At 40.2% G+C, this 16335-nt stretch overlaps 1 protein-coding gene across 4 annotated transcripts in view; it reads right to left on the bottom strand.

Moving 5' to 3' along the window:
* Positions 1-248: 248 nt before the first annotated feature.
* Positions 249-16335, bottom strand: part of LOC126187961 (band 7 protein AGAP004871) — a 499920-nt gene continuing 483833 nt past the window's right edge. For all 4 annotated transcript variants that reach the window (XM_049929341.1, XM_049929339.1, XM_049929340.1 and 1 more), the window contains exon 9: positions 249-1672. In XM_049929341.1, the coding sequence (XP_049785298.1) occupies positions 1559-1672 (114 nt within the window). In that variant the 3' untranslated portion in view covers positions 249-1558. The remainder of the gene's footprint in view (positions 1673-16335) is intronic.

The following is a 16335-nucleotide window of genomic DNA, read 5'->3' as shown; positions in this document are numbered from 1 at the left end:
TTAATCTATCACAAACTGGGTGAATCATATGAACTTAAAGCAGGAAAAGGTCACTGTTGCTAGGAACTAACTGTAAGACAATGCTAATGTAATAATATGTGCATAGTTCATTATTAAAACACACAGCTTTAAACAATTTTAAGCAGTTATACATTCATCAGCACTGTTCTACTAGCATTTGGCTAAATGCATATTTTGTTGGAGGAGAATTATGTAAGATTATGGAGATATTCCAGAATTTTAACAACTGAACACACACACAGATATAATTTATTAGATTCTCTGGTTCTTACAACTACAAATTTATCTAAAACCATCAAGATTATTTTCATACTATCACTTTCTACATTTTGTCTCAAGATCCATGTTCATCTGAATATACTTTCAGGCATGAATGTGTTTGTAGCTACAGTATTTTTCAATAAATCCAAATATAGCAGGACAGCAGAAATAAGTTTGTTGCAAACTGAGCCACATACATGCTATTTTGACATATTGTATTACAATACAACTGGACTGTATATTTCAGAGATATGGATTCACATACAACATGTTATATTGTGATCATAGTTTCATTATTTTAGCAAACAAAATCGAACTACGCAGTGCAACGTGAACAGTGTTAAAGAGAGTAAACATAAATTAGAATGTCTTGTGAGAAATCGATGATCAAATAAAAAATACAGTACTGGTAATATGATTATAATGAATTCAGATGGGCATATGCAATGGAGAAAAAACATTTTATATTTGTGATTAAAGTGTCAATAAGTTATTTCCTGTGGGAAACATAATTTGTTTTGGTTTCAATCAATATAATATCACAGTTTCAAATTTATAATATCTTCCATTATCTTTAATTAAGAAAACAAATTCTTATTCTAATATTAATGTGCACAGTACTTAGACCTTAATTGATTGATTCCCTGGATCCTTCCTGTCAGTCACTTTCTACATAAATTGTAGCATTTTCTCATGTATGTAAAACTGAATTATTCTATGGATAAGTAAAAAATATTATTACTATGCTACAGTAATAATCAGGTTATCTTTAAATCTTAATGGCTTGTAAACAAAACTGAGCTGATTCTTAAGGGTTATAGTGATTGCACCAATTGTCAATGATTCAGAAAATATTCCTAAAGGCTATTATTTGTACCAATATTCTATTTATAAATGGTTGTCAGTCTTCCATTTTTGCATTATATCTTCCATGCATTTGTATAAAGTTTTCAGTTATTTGTAGCATGGTTATTCTTTTAGAATCTTAGAAATGAAAAGGAAAGCTAACCAGTGAATTAAAACATATACAAATTGACCCTATATTACTGATATGGGAAAATGTAACACAGCCTATGTAAATTGCATTGTTTATATGTTAGTTTCTTGACAGCAGTACCAGGGGTAACAAACACTGTTTACAGAAAGTATAGAGACATACTCTGGCCCTTTCTATGATTATAAAAATCGACACTTACAACATTCATGTTGTACATAAATGGGAAAGTATATTTCATTGAAGCAATGAAAAAATATTGTATCTCAGATGGTGTGATCTTCATTGTTTCGCAGCATTTTGCATTTCAGATGCTTTTATGAAATATGTCAAAAAGTCAATAGGCAGTGGGAAAACAATTGTAGAATTCTTCTCAGCAGAAATTGTATTCAAAGTCTGAAAAATAATTTGAAAAGAGTTAGCAAAGTGCACTCAAAAAATCTTATTAGAGGAAAAACTATTTCATGACAAAGAGGAACAATAACATTAAAACAGATGACAAGTAGAGGGATTAACATAAAAGGACGAAGACTTCAAAGCAGAGAATAGGTTACAAACACAACATTCAATAAATAATTACTGAAGAAGAATGTCTTCTTCAAATAGAATCTAGGTTAAAACTCACATGTCATTTTACTTCATTTATTCATGCACATACAATGATATTTGATATTGATGCCATCAAACAAGGATTCAATATGACATAATATAGAATACACAATGAAGTAAAGATTGTTGAGACATATCTCTTCACAGTCCTATTAAGTAAAATTGCACAGTATAAGTCACAGAACAGAAAGACCATTAACATTGGTTTCATAACAAAAGAACAAATGCAAAAAGAATATATAATTTATGATGTTTCAGTGAAGTTCACAATCTGCAGAATACACTGATTGTGAGCTAGTGGTTCTTAGTTGAGTGGTAGGCTTGAACCAGACACTGCAAAGTTTCTATGACTTTGTGGCGGCTATCAACCAAGTTGTGTGTAATATCTTTGTTTTGGCAAGCTCTTTGTGGCAGTCTGTGGGAGTGTGTGAAAGTGTACACACATGCACAGAGAATCAAGAATATATATAACTGTATATGTGTGCTTCTGAGTAATAAAATAGTGTTTATGAGATTTGGTATAGTGTGCATCATTGAATTCGGCAATCCTACATCACTAAAACCAATACTGGTGACACCAAATTTTGTTCCTGAGTGCTACAATGAACTCTCCTACCGTCGAGATGACAATGGATCACTTGCTGCCTGCTACATTGCACATGTGCCAACTAAATTTTCAATGGGTGCTTCAGCATGGTTTTCCAATTATCCACATCCTGTTCACAATAGTTCGATGCAGTTCCTGAACATACTGACCAGCTGTACACAATAAGACAGTGCTTCTACATTCCCACAGCCACATTTGCCGGCATCAGGTACGAACAATAACTTTCCATTACTGTACATCAGTCATCAGTCATGTGGCAGTGTTCCTTACCAATAGAACATTTTTTGTGCACAAAACTTTGACTGCGAACGTTTTACGTTGAATATGAACTTTCCACGTGTTCTGAGTGCTGAACAACACCCAACACAATGTGCTCAAACCCCAGTGACTATGTTTACGGGTTTCCCAAGTGCTAATGTGAACTTTCCACCTGAATCAGTGGTGGTACAAATTGAGCCGAACGTTCAAGACAGGAAATTTCATGTTTATCCCTGAACTCCGTATTTTTCACTAGTCCCCCCTACCCCCACACCACCAGCGTCTGCTTTATGAGTGTTTCTGATGGCACATGCTATTCCTGCTGCATCTACCATGTGTGTTCCACAAACATTAGGTGATTTTTACAATTTTAATGCACATGTTAGGGAGGGGCCCGGAAACAATACTCCATCATTCTCCGCACATCAGTCAACTACGGTCAACTCTACCACACCGGTCCATTCTACTCCTGCTGGCGTTACTCTGTTGAATGCCAGATTCATTGATTTCATGACCAAGGTCGAGCCAGTCACGCCTACTGTGCCGCATGCCACTGAGAGTGTCGGACGCTGGTACACTGCTACTGCACCCAAGCCAATTAGGCTGCAGAACTATGGACAGGGAATGACAGTTTCTGATAAACAGTTATGTCAAGACTTCCCCATCCAATGGCCAATGCTACCCCTTCACAAGGACCACCCACGCACATGGTTTGCCTTGGTCGACCACAATTCAATGACAATTCGAAGTTCCTTTGCTTACTATGTCACCTCCATGATGAACTGGACCTGATGTGCAATATTGTGGCTTCGCCCCTCACTAAGGACAAATATGTGTTCGCCTGATGCACCATTCTTGAGCGACTATCCACATTGACAGAGGAAGCTATCTGCCTCATCAGTCATGAGCCCATGGGTTCCAGATCCATGTTGCAGCTCTGGCGTCATCTCTGCATCATGATAGACACACATCTCATGCCAGACATTACACTTTGGCCCATCTCGTTGCTCAGACTTCCCCCGTAAGTTCAAATTCAACTTCTCCATGTGACTTCAGCCCCACTAGACACCAAACTGAAGATTGTAGACCAAGTTTACAACATTCAGCCCGCCCCGCATACCCCCACAGGTGGCCCTCAGGCCTCAGGAGTTGGCACACCTGCATGGCAGCTTCCATCATGGGGTATACAGTGCACATGACTCTCTCCACACACGTGGGCCAACCCAATGCCTCTTGGCAGCTGCTGCTATAACTCCTCTCCTACCAGCACTACTGCAACACTGCCATCAGAGGAACCTACAAACGTGACCCCTTCTACTACCACTTCAACCTCAGCCAGCACAACGGACAATGCCACGTGCCATTCCAGTTGGTGTTATTTCCATTCCCGCTTTGGCGATGTGGCTAAGAAATGTCGTTCTCCATGCATGTTCCCAAACTAATAACGTGACCCAACTCAGGCGCTATGGTGCACGTTGCACCGCACAGACACCTATCACTTAATACTTCTTCACCTCATGTGCCTGGATGCTTGTACGTGAAAGATGCAGTGTCTTCGCTTTCATTTCTAGTCGACACGGGGGCCAAGGTTAGTGTGATACCTTTGTCCGCAGGTATTAAATTTGAGCATCAGCCTTGACCCCCACTTTGAGCCACCAATAAGACCCTGATCCAATATCATGGAATAACAAATTTAAGCCTTAAACTGTAGGACATTAAAACCCCCTTACAATGGACTTTCATTATCGTGGAGGTGGATGAACACATGCTCGGGGTAGATTTTCTCTTAGCCCACGTACTGTCACCCAACCTACAACGAGATACAATAACCTTTAACTTAATAGACCATACCACTGGTTCCGTATCTCTTCCCTCTCATCTGAGAGCTCCACTCTATTGTGTGAGCTAGCTGAAACTGCTGTTGCAGTGCTCTCTCTTAGATCGCACAACGACAAAAGTCAGGACAGCAATGAAGCCCTCGACTTACATATCGCCACCGTGCAAACAAAGCTCACTGACGCTCATAAGCAGGTCACCCAGCTGTCACACACAGCCACGCCCCCAACCCCTGCACCGCTTCCTCACACCTGCCGCCGATGCATCGTGACATTTCTACTGCCGGACAGAAGCTGTGCCCGTGATGCTACCAAGTACTCCACCAATCTCTACAACAAGGACTACCAGTCAATCACCACCATTGCTGCTGACCCATTGGCCTGGGACACAAAAGCGTGTGCATTACAGCTTAGTCACAGTGCATCGGATGCGGGTCCATCATCCCATCGGTGTTTGCGATCAACAACGGTACTGTCCACAGTGTCAATACCACAGAAGGCCCACCGGTATGTGCAATGGCTAGGTGTTTAAATCCAGAAAAACTTAAACATACCAAAGCTATTATTCAGGAACTTTTAGATAGTAAGACTATTTGCCCTTCTTCTAGTAGTTGGTCGTCACCCATTCATTTGGTGCCCAAGTAAGATGACACTTTCCACCTCGGCAGTGACTATCAGGCGCTTAACACCTGAACAATTCTAGATAATTATCCTGTCCCTAATATTCAAGACTTTGCTTCCCAACTGCACGGGGCACAAATTTTCAGTGCAATTGACTGTCACAGGGTGTACCACCAACCGCCAATGGCACTGGGGGATGTTGAAAAAACTGATATCATCACCCCCTTTGGGTTGTTTGAGTATTTGTTTATGCTGTTCAGCCTTAAAAATGCTGCACAGACATGGCATCGGTTCATCAACTCGTTGGTTGGAAAGCTGAACTTTGCGTATGCCTCCCTGGATGACTTGTTAATTTCTTCTTCCTTCCTCGAGGAACACGAACTTCATGGACAGTGTTCCAACTATTAAAAGCAAACAGTGTTGCAGTGAACGATGCTAAGTCACAACTCCACTGCACTAGTGTCACTTTTCTGGGCCACAGGGTTTCTGTCGATGGCATCTGCCCCTACTGGAATGGGTCAAGGCCATTAGTACAGTACCTTTGCCCAAAGATATTCAGGGCCTCCATCATGGTAAATTACTACCACAAACATATCTCCCATGCCGCTAACATACAAGCCCCGCTGACGGATGTTCTCACAGGAGGGTCTCTGGCGATCATATGGACTCCAGATATGCGTCACACATTTGATAACCTAAAGTCAGCCTTACAGATGGCTGTTAAGCTTGCTCCCCCCATTTCTGATGCTCCCATCTTGCTTACTACAGACACAAGTGATACAGTAGTGGTGGTGGTACTTCAGCAATCCATGTGTTCTGTAGTACAGCCACTCAGATTTTTCTTCCACAAACTGTCTGCTTCCCAACGTAAACGGTCGACCTACGACCGGGAACTGTTGCTATTTACGCCACCATCAAATATTTCCAAGACAATATCGAAGATCACCATTTCTTGGTATTTACCAACCACGAGCCATCAGTATACATTTTCCATAACCCAGGCAAGGACTCATTCTCGTGATGTTTTCAACATATGGATCTTATATGTCAGTTTATGAACGACATAATTTACATCAGAGGGGCAGACAGTGTCATCGCCGATTTTCTATCTCATGTGTCGGTTTTATCTTCACAACTGGACCTCAGTGAACTCCCTAAATTGCAGACAGAGAATACTGAACTCACTGCATTGTGCTCCAGTGTTAAAACAGGACTCAAACTAGAGTTACGGACACTTCCTGGGTTTTCATCACCTATCTGGTGTGACATTTCAACAGGACGCATAAGTCCCATGATTCCTGCACGTCTCTGCCAGGACATTTTTAATAGTATCCATGACTTGGCACACCCTGGAATTCTTGCCACCACACATCTGGTACCTGAACATTTTGTTTGGCCCGGGGTGATAAAACAATGTCCCAATTGGGCGTGAGCACGTGTGGTTTGTCAGTGTGTAAATGTAGGATGTCATGCACAGCCCTCCATGGGTATGTTCAATGTGGTAAAGGAAGATTCCAGCACATACACATCGATATCGTCGGGCCCTTACCCCCCTTGGGCTCCTACTGTTACACACTGCCTGCCATTGACAGATTTACCCACTAGGTAGAGGTAATTCCTCTCACTGCTATCACAGCTTGTAATGGAACTGACAAATAGACATCATTTTATTTTATTATATACTAAAGTCGTGTTAAAAAGCTTTTGCTTAAGATATATCTGTATATAATCCACCGTCAAACCCAGCTGAGAGGTATATGTGCGAGATTGGACGTTTATGTTGTACATATTGCAGTCATAAACATCCTACATGGTACGACCATGTACGAGACTTTGAAGATGTTATGAACAGCTTGCAGCACACTTCCACAGGATTTTCACCTTATGAAATTATGTTTCATCTAAAACCAGACAACATTATCACTGAACTCGTAGAATTTCCATCATGCACAATGATGACTATGCATGAACGTGAAGCCATAGTCAAAGAAACAATGATAAAACAGGGGGAAATTAGAAAAAGACGACATGATGGCAAGATCAAAGCAACCAAGTTTAAAGTAGGAGATTATGTTTTAGTAAAATCACATTAGAAATCAAAAATTCTAACTTCTGAAATAAAGAAATTCTTTGATATATACATGGATCCATTCGAAATTGTAGAGCATCCACACCCAAATGCATACCGGTTGGTGTATCCTAAATCCAGGAAAGTTCTCGGGCTATGGAATATTGTTTCATTGAAATTGTATAAACAAAAGGGATAAGACTAGTCTGAGAAAGTTAAAAGGTGACTCAACAAAAGTTTTTCACTGGAAATTTTGTATATAAAAAATTGTCTGATTTTGATACAGTTTTGTGCCTTTGAAAATGTTTATTATTTGTTTAATATTTATTCACTGTATGAAGTGTTTGCAATGAATTTTCTGTGTAATATGCTAGCCATGTTAGTTTTTGATATTTCTGTATGTTTATGCAATTTGATTGACGTTTGATAATTTGTGTAATTTTAGTTTGTGTAGCTCTCACACCACACTTGTTGAGACATCATTTAAAATACAAACCACTAATCAGCACTAAATCTGTCTTGCAACAATTAAGTTTTTTAAATTTTTTACTCTTAAAGGCAGAGTCCTAATTACTACACACTTAAATTCTTGAAATGTCCAACTCTACAAGGAGACAATCATTTTCAGTAAACCACATGAATTACTGTATATTTCTCTCTCAACCACTGCAAATGCATAGGCAGTAATATTTTTTAATTTTGATAGATACGTACCATTCCAAAACTTTCATCCATGATTCTACCTTTGCACTTTTACTGTGAATATGAACCCTTGTAATAAACTGCCTGTACCTTTACTTTTGAAAACAATTTAATTTTTTTATGCTTGGAGTAATGTCTTTGTGATAAGACATTTTACACCCAATATGTTAATGCATTTGTATTACATGTGTATTGAATTTGTTATTATTTAAAGGATCTTTTTTTGGACCAGTTCATATCTGTGTAGTATTACTCAGACAGATACTGTAAACTTCTCCCACTAGATAAACATTACCAGAAGGTTAACTCTGTATCCTAACCATGTACTTACATACAAACATTTTGTAACCAAAAGGTGATCTCTGTATGTGATTTTTAGATAACATGGCATTATAGTCAATGAAGCGATACAAACAGCTAAGATTTGAAAACAGACGCACTGCAGGACAAGCAGAAATCAGACCTTTTGATGGAAGTCACCTATGTGCAGATGGACAATGTGGGACAGACTGTAAGTAGTGTGAAAAGTGGGCAACAAAAGAAAATAAAACAAGCCTGCAGTTAAAAGTTACAGTCTTTCAATGGTTTCATGTGAAGTGCTACAACATTATGAACTCTTCTAAGTGAAAATTGTGAATCTTCTTTTGTATTTCATTTACTCTAAGGTTAAAAATTGTATGTTTTCCTTTACTCAGTATAACAATTTCAGTATTAGCATAATTAAAAGGAAACAATCCTATTAAAACTTTTAATTTATTTAAAATCATATTCTTGGCAGTTCCATTATTCTCGTGTCAGAATTTTGTTCGCATTTTCATACTTACAAAATTCTTGGGGGGCTATTGTAATGGAACTGACAAATAGACATCATTTGATTTTATTATACACTAAAGTCATGTTAAAAAAGCTTTTGCTTAAGATAATACTAAGTTAGGTGTTGCGATCAATAATCAATATTGGAATTGTATGTTCTTTGTAGCTTATGACCGTGATCTTTGGTCTACAATGGGTTTTCGGCCACTTGAGTGTTGGCCGCAGTTGAGTGTAGTTGTGTATCTAGTTTTGACAATAAAAGTGTGTTTTTGATACAAAGAAACTGTGGAATACTGTGTCATGATTTCGATAGTCCAGTGATAATTAAAAAACCTGCACCTTTTCTTGGACCCAGAGCAGCAAAGGAATCATCGCCTAGACATAGAGAAGCCACATGGACAACGCAGACTTAGCAGCATCAACAAAGGAGACATCATGGCCAGCTCTACTAAAGTACTGTACAGCCATTAGCCACACCGTAACGATGTCCTTATGGAGATAACTTTTCCTGCACAGTAGAGTGGGTTCGTGACAAGCTGATGCAGTGGCCCGAGCCCTTTTATTAATGTGGATCTTGTGCCTCGGCTGCCCACTTTCTATCACCAATGACCAGGGCCGCCAGTTTCAGTATGCCCTCTTCCAACAGCTTTGAGAACTGTGTGGGGTGAAAAGATTTAGGACTACAGTATACCACCCCCAGAGCAGTAGGCTTGTCGAATGCTGGCACTGCCATGGAGGTGAGTGAGCTGATGCCTTATCATGGGTGATGTTGGGCTTTCGGGCCATGTTCAAAGAGGACCTTGGTGCATTCCTGGCAGAAATATTGTATGGAGAGCTAGTTGAGCCTTCACTTCCTCCAGATCAAATCTGTGACTCGACATTCATCAGGCATGTCAAAGAGCTAATCACTAACATTTGCGTGTGTCCTCCTCGACCACACTCGCTCCCTCCCATATTTCTGCATAAGGACTTGGCGTCATGCACTTACATCATGGTGCACTATGACACCATCTGACCAACACTCAGATCTCCATACTCAGGCCCGCACAAAGTCATATTGTGGCGTACTAACACGTTCAAAGTGTTCATTAACGGCACACATCAAACGGTATCTGTCTGCAACCTTAAACACAGGTGGTCTCTGGGAGAACTGCCCAATACCCCACCCAGTCAGCCCCAACCCCTGCTACACCTACCTCGCACGAGGCATCCACTGACAGTCCTTGGATGAGTGATGCCCAATCACGCACGTGTGATGTTACCCACTCCCAGTCGTGTGACAGTGCTACAGGTGTGTGTGACATTCTCATGGAGAGTGATGTGTGTGATGACTTCCCCTCCTACAGGCAGTCCACTGTCTCTCCCCTGTTAGGATTCAGTGACGTATCAGGGGCCTGCCTCGGAACGTATGATGTCACCACCACCGACTCCTGTGGAGATTCTGTCAGCTCATATACAGAAGTGGTAGTGAATGTCAACAAAGATTTTATTTTCAGCTCTAAAGTGTTTTCTGTTATGCAGCCAGATAATGTGTGTATCTTCTACGAACAAGCCAGTTCTCCCAATGACAACTTAACCCACATTCATCTTCTCCAGTATGTCCCCTTGCCTGTTGGCACTGACCCATCAATGGAAAAAGTACTATGTATCGCAACAGGCATTCAGGTCTGCTACCCCAGCTCCTCACAACCATCTGTCCCCTTCCCAGATCCCTCATCTGGTCAGGAAGGACCATCTGCCCCACTCGCTGGCTTGAAGACTTCATTTACTAATGTAATGTAAGGTATGGTTTTGGTTTAAACACCCTCTCCCTCTCTCCTGGGTGTTTCCTTTAAATGTATGTCTCAGTCTCAATATTTATGTTTCGTGCTCCACACTCTGGAAAAGGGGGGGGGGGGGGGGGGGGGGTCGGCTAATATGTGGCGACTATCAACCAAGTCGCTTGTAATATCTATTCTCTTGGCAAGCTCTTTGCAGCAGTCTGTGGCCACATGCGAAAGTGTACACACATGCACAGAGAATCAAGAATGTATATAACTGTATGTGTGTGCTTATTACATGTGGTATAGTGTCCATCATTGGATTCGGCAATCATACAACACTAAAACCCATAACTTCCTGTGCTTGTGTCATATGGTTGAGAACAAGGGAACCTGGATAAGGTGCAGGCTACATATTGGAGGTTGTTATCCAGGAAGATAACTGTTTGGGGAGTGCACAGAAATTTATTTATTTTAATTAGGAAGCTCTCCATTCACTCCAGTCCAGATGACAATAGCTGTAGAAAACCAAGAAACATCAGTATGTTATCTAAGGAAATGTCCCCCACAGGTGAGAGTATTAACTGCCAAATCATTTGCAACGAAGTGCCAGAGTTTGAGGTGTTTCTTAAAAGTAGTGAAGTTCACATAATTCTAGGTACAGAAAGCTGGTTAAAACATGAAGTAGAGCAATGAGATTTTTGGGAAAAAATTTAAGTTTAAACTGAAAGGAAAGGCTAATGGGAAATGGAAGTAATGTATTTGTCATAGTAGACAAGAAACTCAAATCCACAAAGATGCAAATTGAAGCTGTATGCAATACTTTGTGGGCATCACAATAACAAGGATCAGCATAACATTATACCTGGATCCTTCTATCAAGTAACAGACTTACCTTTTGATGTAACTGAAAACTTAAGAGAAAACCTCAGTTTGCTTCTGCATAAATTCCCCAACACTCTCTAATTATCAGAGGAGACTTTACCCACCCAACAATCAGTAGGGAAAAATACAGATTTCTTAGTGGTGGGCATGGCAAGACACCCTGTGTACCCTAATTAAATTATTTCTCTGAAAACTACCTAGAACATATAGTTCAAAACATCACTCATAATGGAAATCTATTAGATCAAAATGGAACAAATAGAGCTGAACTTTTTGGGATGTGCACATCAAAGCTGGTATCAGTGCCTATGAGGCAGTTTTAGCAAAAATGACTACCAAGGAAGTACAAAGGGCAACAAAAACAAGTAAAAATATGTATACATATGTTCAGCAATACATAAAATAAAGGAAAGACAACCACTCACCTATAGGTAACTAATGGATGGCACTTCGACACACGCCACATAAAACGGTGTTTACTCTCGCTTTTGAGCCCTTGCTCTTTCTGCAATGGCAGTATACACATTCACACAGATATCCTAAAACACACACACACACACACACACACACACACACACACACACACACACACACACACACACCAATGGACATGGTGATACTGACTCTCAGTCTCAGAACAGTCATAGGCATGTGTGTTTGGCAGTCTGTGTGTATGAATGTGTGGACTTATTAAAGAAAGAGCAAGAGCTCAAAAGCTAGTGCAAATATTGTTTTCTGTTGTGTGTCTATGCGCCACTTGTCAGCTATAGGTGAGTGGTAGCATTTCCTTTATTCTGTATATTAATCTAGCTAGGAGTTTCCATTGTTGCAATATGTTCAGAAAATTAGGTAAAGAAACAGTAATGTTACATCTCAATGAATAACTTGAAACTTTTAGCTTAGGATGGGAGCATGTGGCAGAATTATGGCACGAGTTTAAAAGAATAATTGACCATGAAAAGATAAATATGAACCAGATGAACAGTTCATGACAGGAGGAACACTCTGTGGCATACAGTCACTGTAAAGAAAGTTCTAAAGAAACATAGTCTATTGCAGAATAGGTGTACAACAAAGCATAGGGCTATAGATAGAGAGAAACTGAATGAAATATGTTTGGTTACTGAGAGAACAATGTGTGAAGCCTTCAGTGACTACTGTAGCAGAATATTGTCAAAAGATCTTCCATAAAGCCTGGATAAATTCTGATCATATGTAAAGGTTGTGAGTGGGACCAAAGTTGGTGTCCAGTCTCTCATGGATGAGACAGGAAATGAAATTGAGAGCAGAAAAGCAAAAGCAGAGATGCTTAACACTGTTTCCAAACATTCCTATATAAAGGGAAACCTGGAGTATTGCCACAATTTAATTTCATACCATTGCAAAAATAAATGAAATTAATATTAGTGACAGTGGTGTTGAGAAACTGCTGAAATCATTAAAACTGAACAATGTCCCAGGGCCTGATGGGATCCCTGTCAGGTTCTATACCCAGTTTGTGCTGAGCTATTTGTAACACATTCTGAGCTCAAAGATAATGTGGTGTCTTAAATAGAATGGTCTCCTCCATGCCAGCCAGCATTTAGTTTGAAACACTGGTCATACAAACCCCAATTCACACTTTTCCCACATGACATACTGGACATAGTTGATGATGGCAATCAGGGTGATGCAGTATTTTCTGATCTATGAAAAGCTTTTGACTCGGTATCACACCTATACTTACTTTTTTTTTCTGTGAGGATACAGAAAGTTATCTAGGGTGGAGGATCATCAACAGATGTAGAAATAACTTGGTTATGCCCCAAGGAAGTGTGTTGGGTCCCTTATTGTTCATGTTGTGTATTAAGGACCTTGTGGGCACTATTAATACCAATTTAAAACTATTTGCAGATGATGCATTTATCTATAATGAAGTACAGTCTGAAAGAAGCTGCATGGATGTTCAGTCAGATCTTCATAAGACTTCAAAGTGGGCAATGACTAGCAACTTGCTTTAAGCGTTCAGAAACATAAAACTGTTTACTTCACAATTTGAAAAAAAATGTTATATCCTATGACCATAATATCAGTGAGACACATTTGAATTGACAAACATACAAATAACTGTGTGCCAAACTTTTTACCACTCCAGGTGACACTGTCTTGTTCACGTGGGTGGAGAAACTTGTGTATTTGCATGGAGCTGAAGGCTATGCTGGCTGCAGTCCTGCTGCTGTGTGGGTCAGCAATGCTGGACAGGCCTCAGCAGACGAGCCAGATGAAGCATTTTCCATGATGCCCCATCTCTCCCACATCTATCTCCATAGTCCTTCCCCAGGCTCCCAACCTAAGGTGTGATGCACTCCTTACCAAGGGGTGCATTGGCACATGTAAAAATGTATGATGAATGAAGCCTCAAGGTACCAGGCAACTTCCCTGAGTAATTAATCTTTCACTGTTTGGGGCTCCAGGGTGTTGAGCTGATAATTTCCCGTTTCTCATGGAACCTAAATGGAGAACACAGAAAACAAAACAAAAACCGATGACTCAATGAGGCATCAAACACCAAAGTGTTGAGGTTGGAACTGATGGAAGCTGTTTCCACAACTGTATTTGGTGATAGAGCAGTCCAAGAAGTGTAAATCATCACAAGAAGGGAAACAGGAGTCTAATATTTCCACTTCTCAGGAGAATCTGATCCAGAAAAATCCAAGGTAAGAAATATTAATTAATTGGACAGATTTGTCAATAACTGATTTTTCTCAAGGCAAGAAATAGGATGACAGACCTGAAGTATTGTAGTCTTGGTTTTTAGAACAGTGATTATCCAGTAAATATGTCCACTATCAACATCATCTCACACCTGGAGGTGCTGTTTAGGTGGCTCCCTATGAGACAATTTTGGAGGGGTAGGGTTGTGGGGGATGTAAGTCCAGGCCCCAAATTTACACAGTCTATTTGGGTAAAGATGCTTTAATCTTTGTCTGGGAGGGCCTGGAACAGTGGACTGGCTCAAGAAAGTGGTGCTCAAGATACTTCCATGTGAGGAGGCAAAGCTGCTGGTCGAAAAAGTAGCTGAACTCTTCAGGACTGCAAATATACCACTCTGGCAAGTGACACTTCTTAAGGATGCTCCCTCAAAGACTCTGTTCAAGAAAATAAGAGTACAGAACCATAAGGTCTCAGCAGGGGATTGGAGGTTAATCAACCAAAAGTCTGTACTGGGTGGCCAAGCCTTTATGGTGGGTCAGCAAAGAATCACTGAGAGCAGTGTGGGAACAGGACCTGAAACTTTATTTAGGGTTCTCACAGATTACTGACAGGATAATTAATCACATCACAGAACTATATATGTAATAAAGAGGGAATTTCAGGGCTTGGAGAAACTGGAGGTAACTTGATTTATGCTAGAAAACTAAAAAACTCCAGAACATACATTTATGTCAAAAATGGAATTTTGCCGATGGTGAACTTTTGTTCCAGAGGCTTAGTGGCCATCAGGGTGAAACAAAATAAGGAAGTGAGGCATGAGGGAAACTATACCAGCCTCAGCTTGCTTTTCTTATAAGAACAATAAGCCTCCTTCCTTAGATAGTGAGGAGTTTGGTAGACAGTTGTTCACAGCTGAATGAACACTGTTAATTGGTTGTGATGCCACTGCTCACAAACTGGAATGGGGAAGCAGTAACATCATCAGCAGAAGTGAGTACCTAACCAAATATCTACCTGGGAGCAACTCTGAGATCTTGAATAGGGGTGGGGAATCTACCTTCAGAAACAGGAGAAGCAACTGACATATCTTTTGGGTCCATCTTAATGGTTAGTTGTGCCAGATATTGGCATGTGACATTTCCTGGCAAATTAAAACTTTGTGCTGGACTGAGACACAAACTCAGGACCTCTGCCTTTTGCAGGCAAATTCTCTACCAACTGAGCTACCTGATCACAACTCATGATCAATCCTCACAGCTTTACTTTGTCCAGTAACTCATCTGCTATCTTCTAAATGCAAAGGCACTGAGTTTGAGTCTTGGTCAGCCTCACAGTTTTAATCTGCCAGGAAGTTTCATATCAGCACACACTATGCTGTGGGATGAAAAATTCATAATAGCATGTGGCATTGGAGCCACATTTATCTGGCCAAATGTATAATAAATCTGAGGTTACAGTGAATGTTTAACAGACCATGACCTATAGGACTCCTATGAAAGCAGACTAGGGCTCATTTGGAGAATACCTAAACTCACACTTATCTGAAGTCAGAGCTTCAATAAGAAATTCAGTAGATCTTGAAGAAATGCAGCCAAAATGATGTCTGCTATTATGACCTCTTACTTAAGAAACTGTCCAATGGCCATGAAATGCAGAAACAAGAATGTATCTTGGTGGAACAACAATATGGAATTGCTAAGGAAGCAGGTAAGAAGGTTGTTCAATGTCGGAAGAAGGAAAGGACAGTGGGCAAAATATTGGGAAGCCCTTGCCAATTATAGCATTGTGGTTAAATAAGCAGAACTATGATCCTGTAAGGTATTCTGTGAAGAGGTGCAAAGTACAGCTTCTTACATCAGACTTCATAAAATCCTCACTAAAATATGAGGCACTCTAGCAAAGGAGGATGGTAGGTACACAAGGACAGCATGTGAGATGCTGGATATGCTCCTCAAGACTCACTTCCATCAGCACACACTGGTAGATAACACAGACCAAAATTCAGCTCCTGGGAGGTACTGCTTTACAGGAAACCAAAGGGAGAACTGGGAATCAGCCAGAGAACATGTGTGTGTGTGTTTTTTTAAATGCCAGTGGGTAGTGGAAACATTTAAACCATTCAAGTTACCAGACCCATATTTAATCTTTCTGTCTCTACAGCAACAGGTATGAGAGGACTTAATTAGATTCCTATGTGGATTGTGTGG

This window comes from Schistocerca cancellata, chromosome 5 (genome assembly GCF_023864275.1).
Source record: "Schistocerca cancellata isolate TAMUIC-IGC-003103 chromosome 5, iqSchCanc2.1, whole genome shotgun sequence".
In the NCBI taxonomy this organism is placed as follows: Eukaryota; Metazoa; Arthropoda; class Insecta; order Orthoptera; family Acrididae; genus Schistocerca; species Schistocerca cancellata.
Note: the sequence above shows the minus strand (reverse complement) of the source record. Positions and strands in the feature narration are given on the sequence as shown.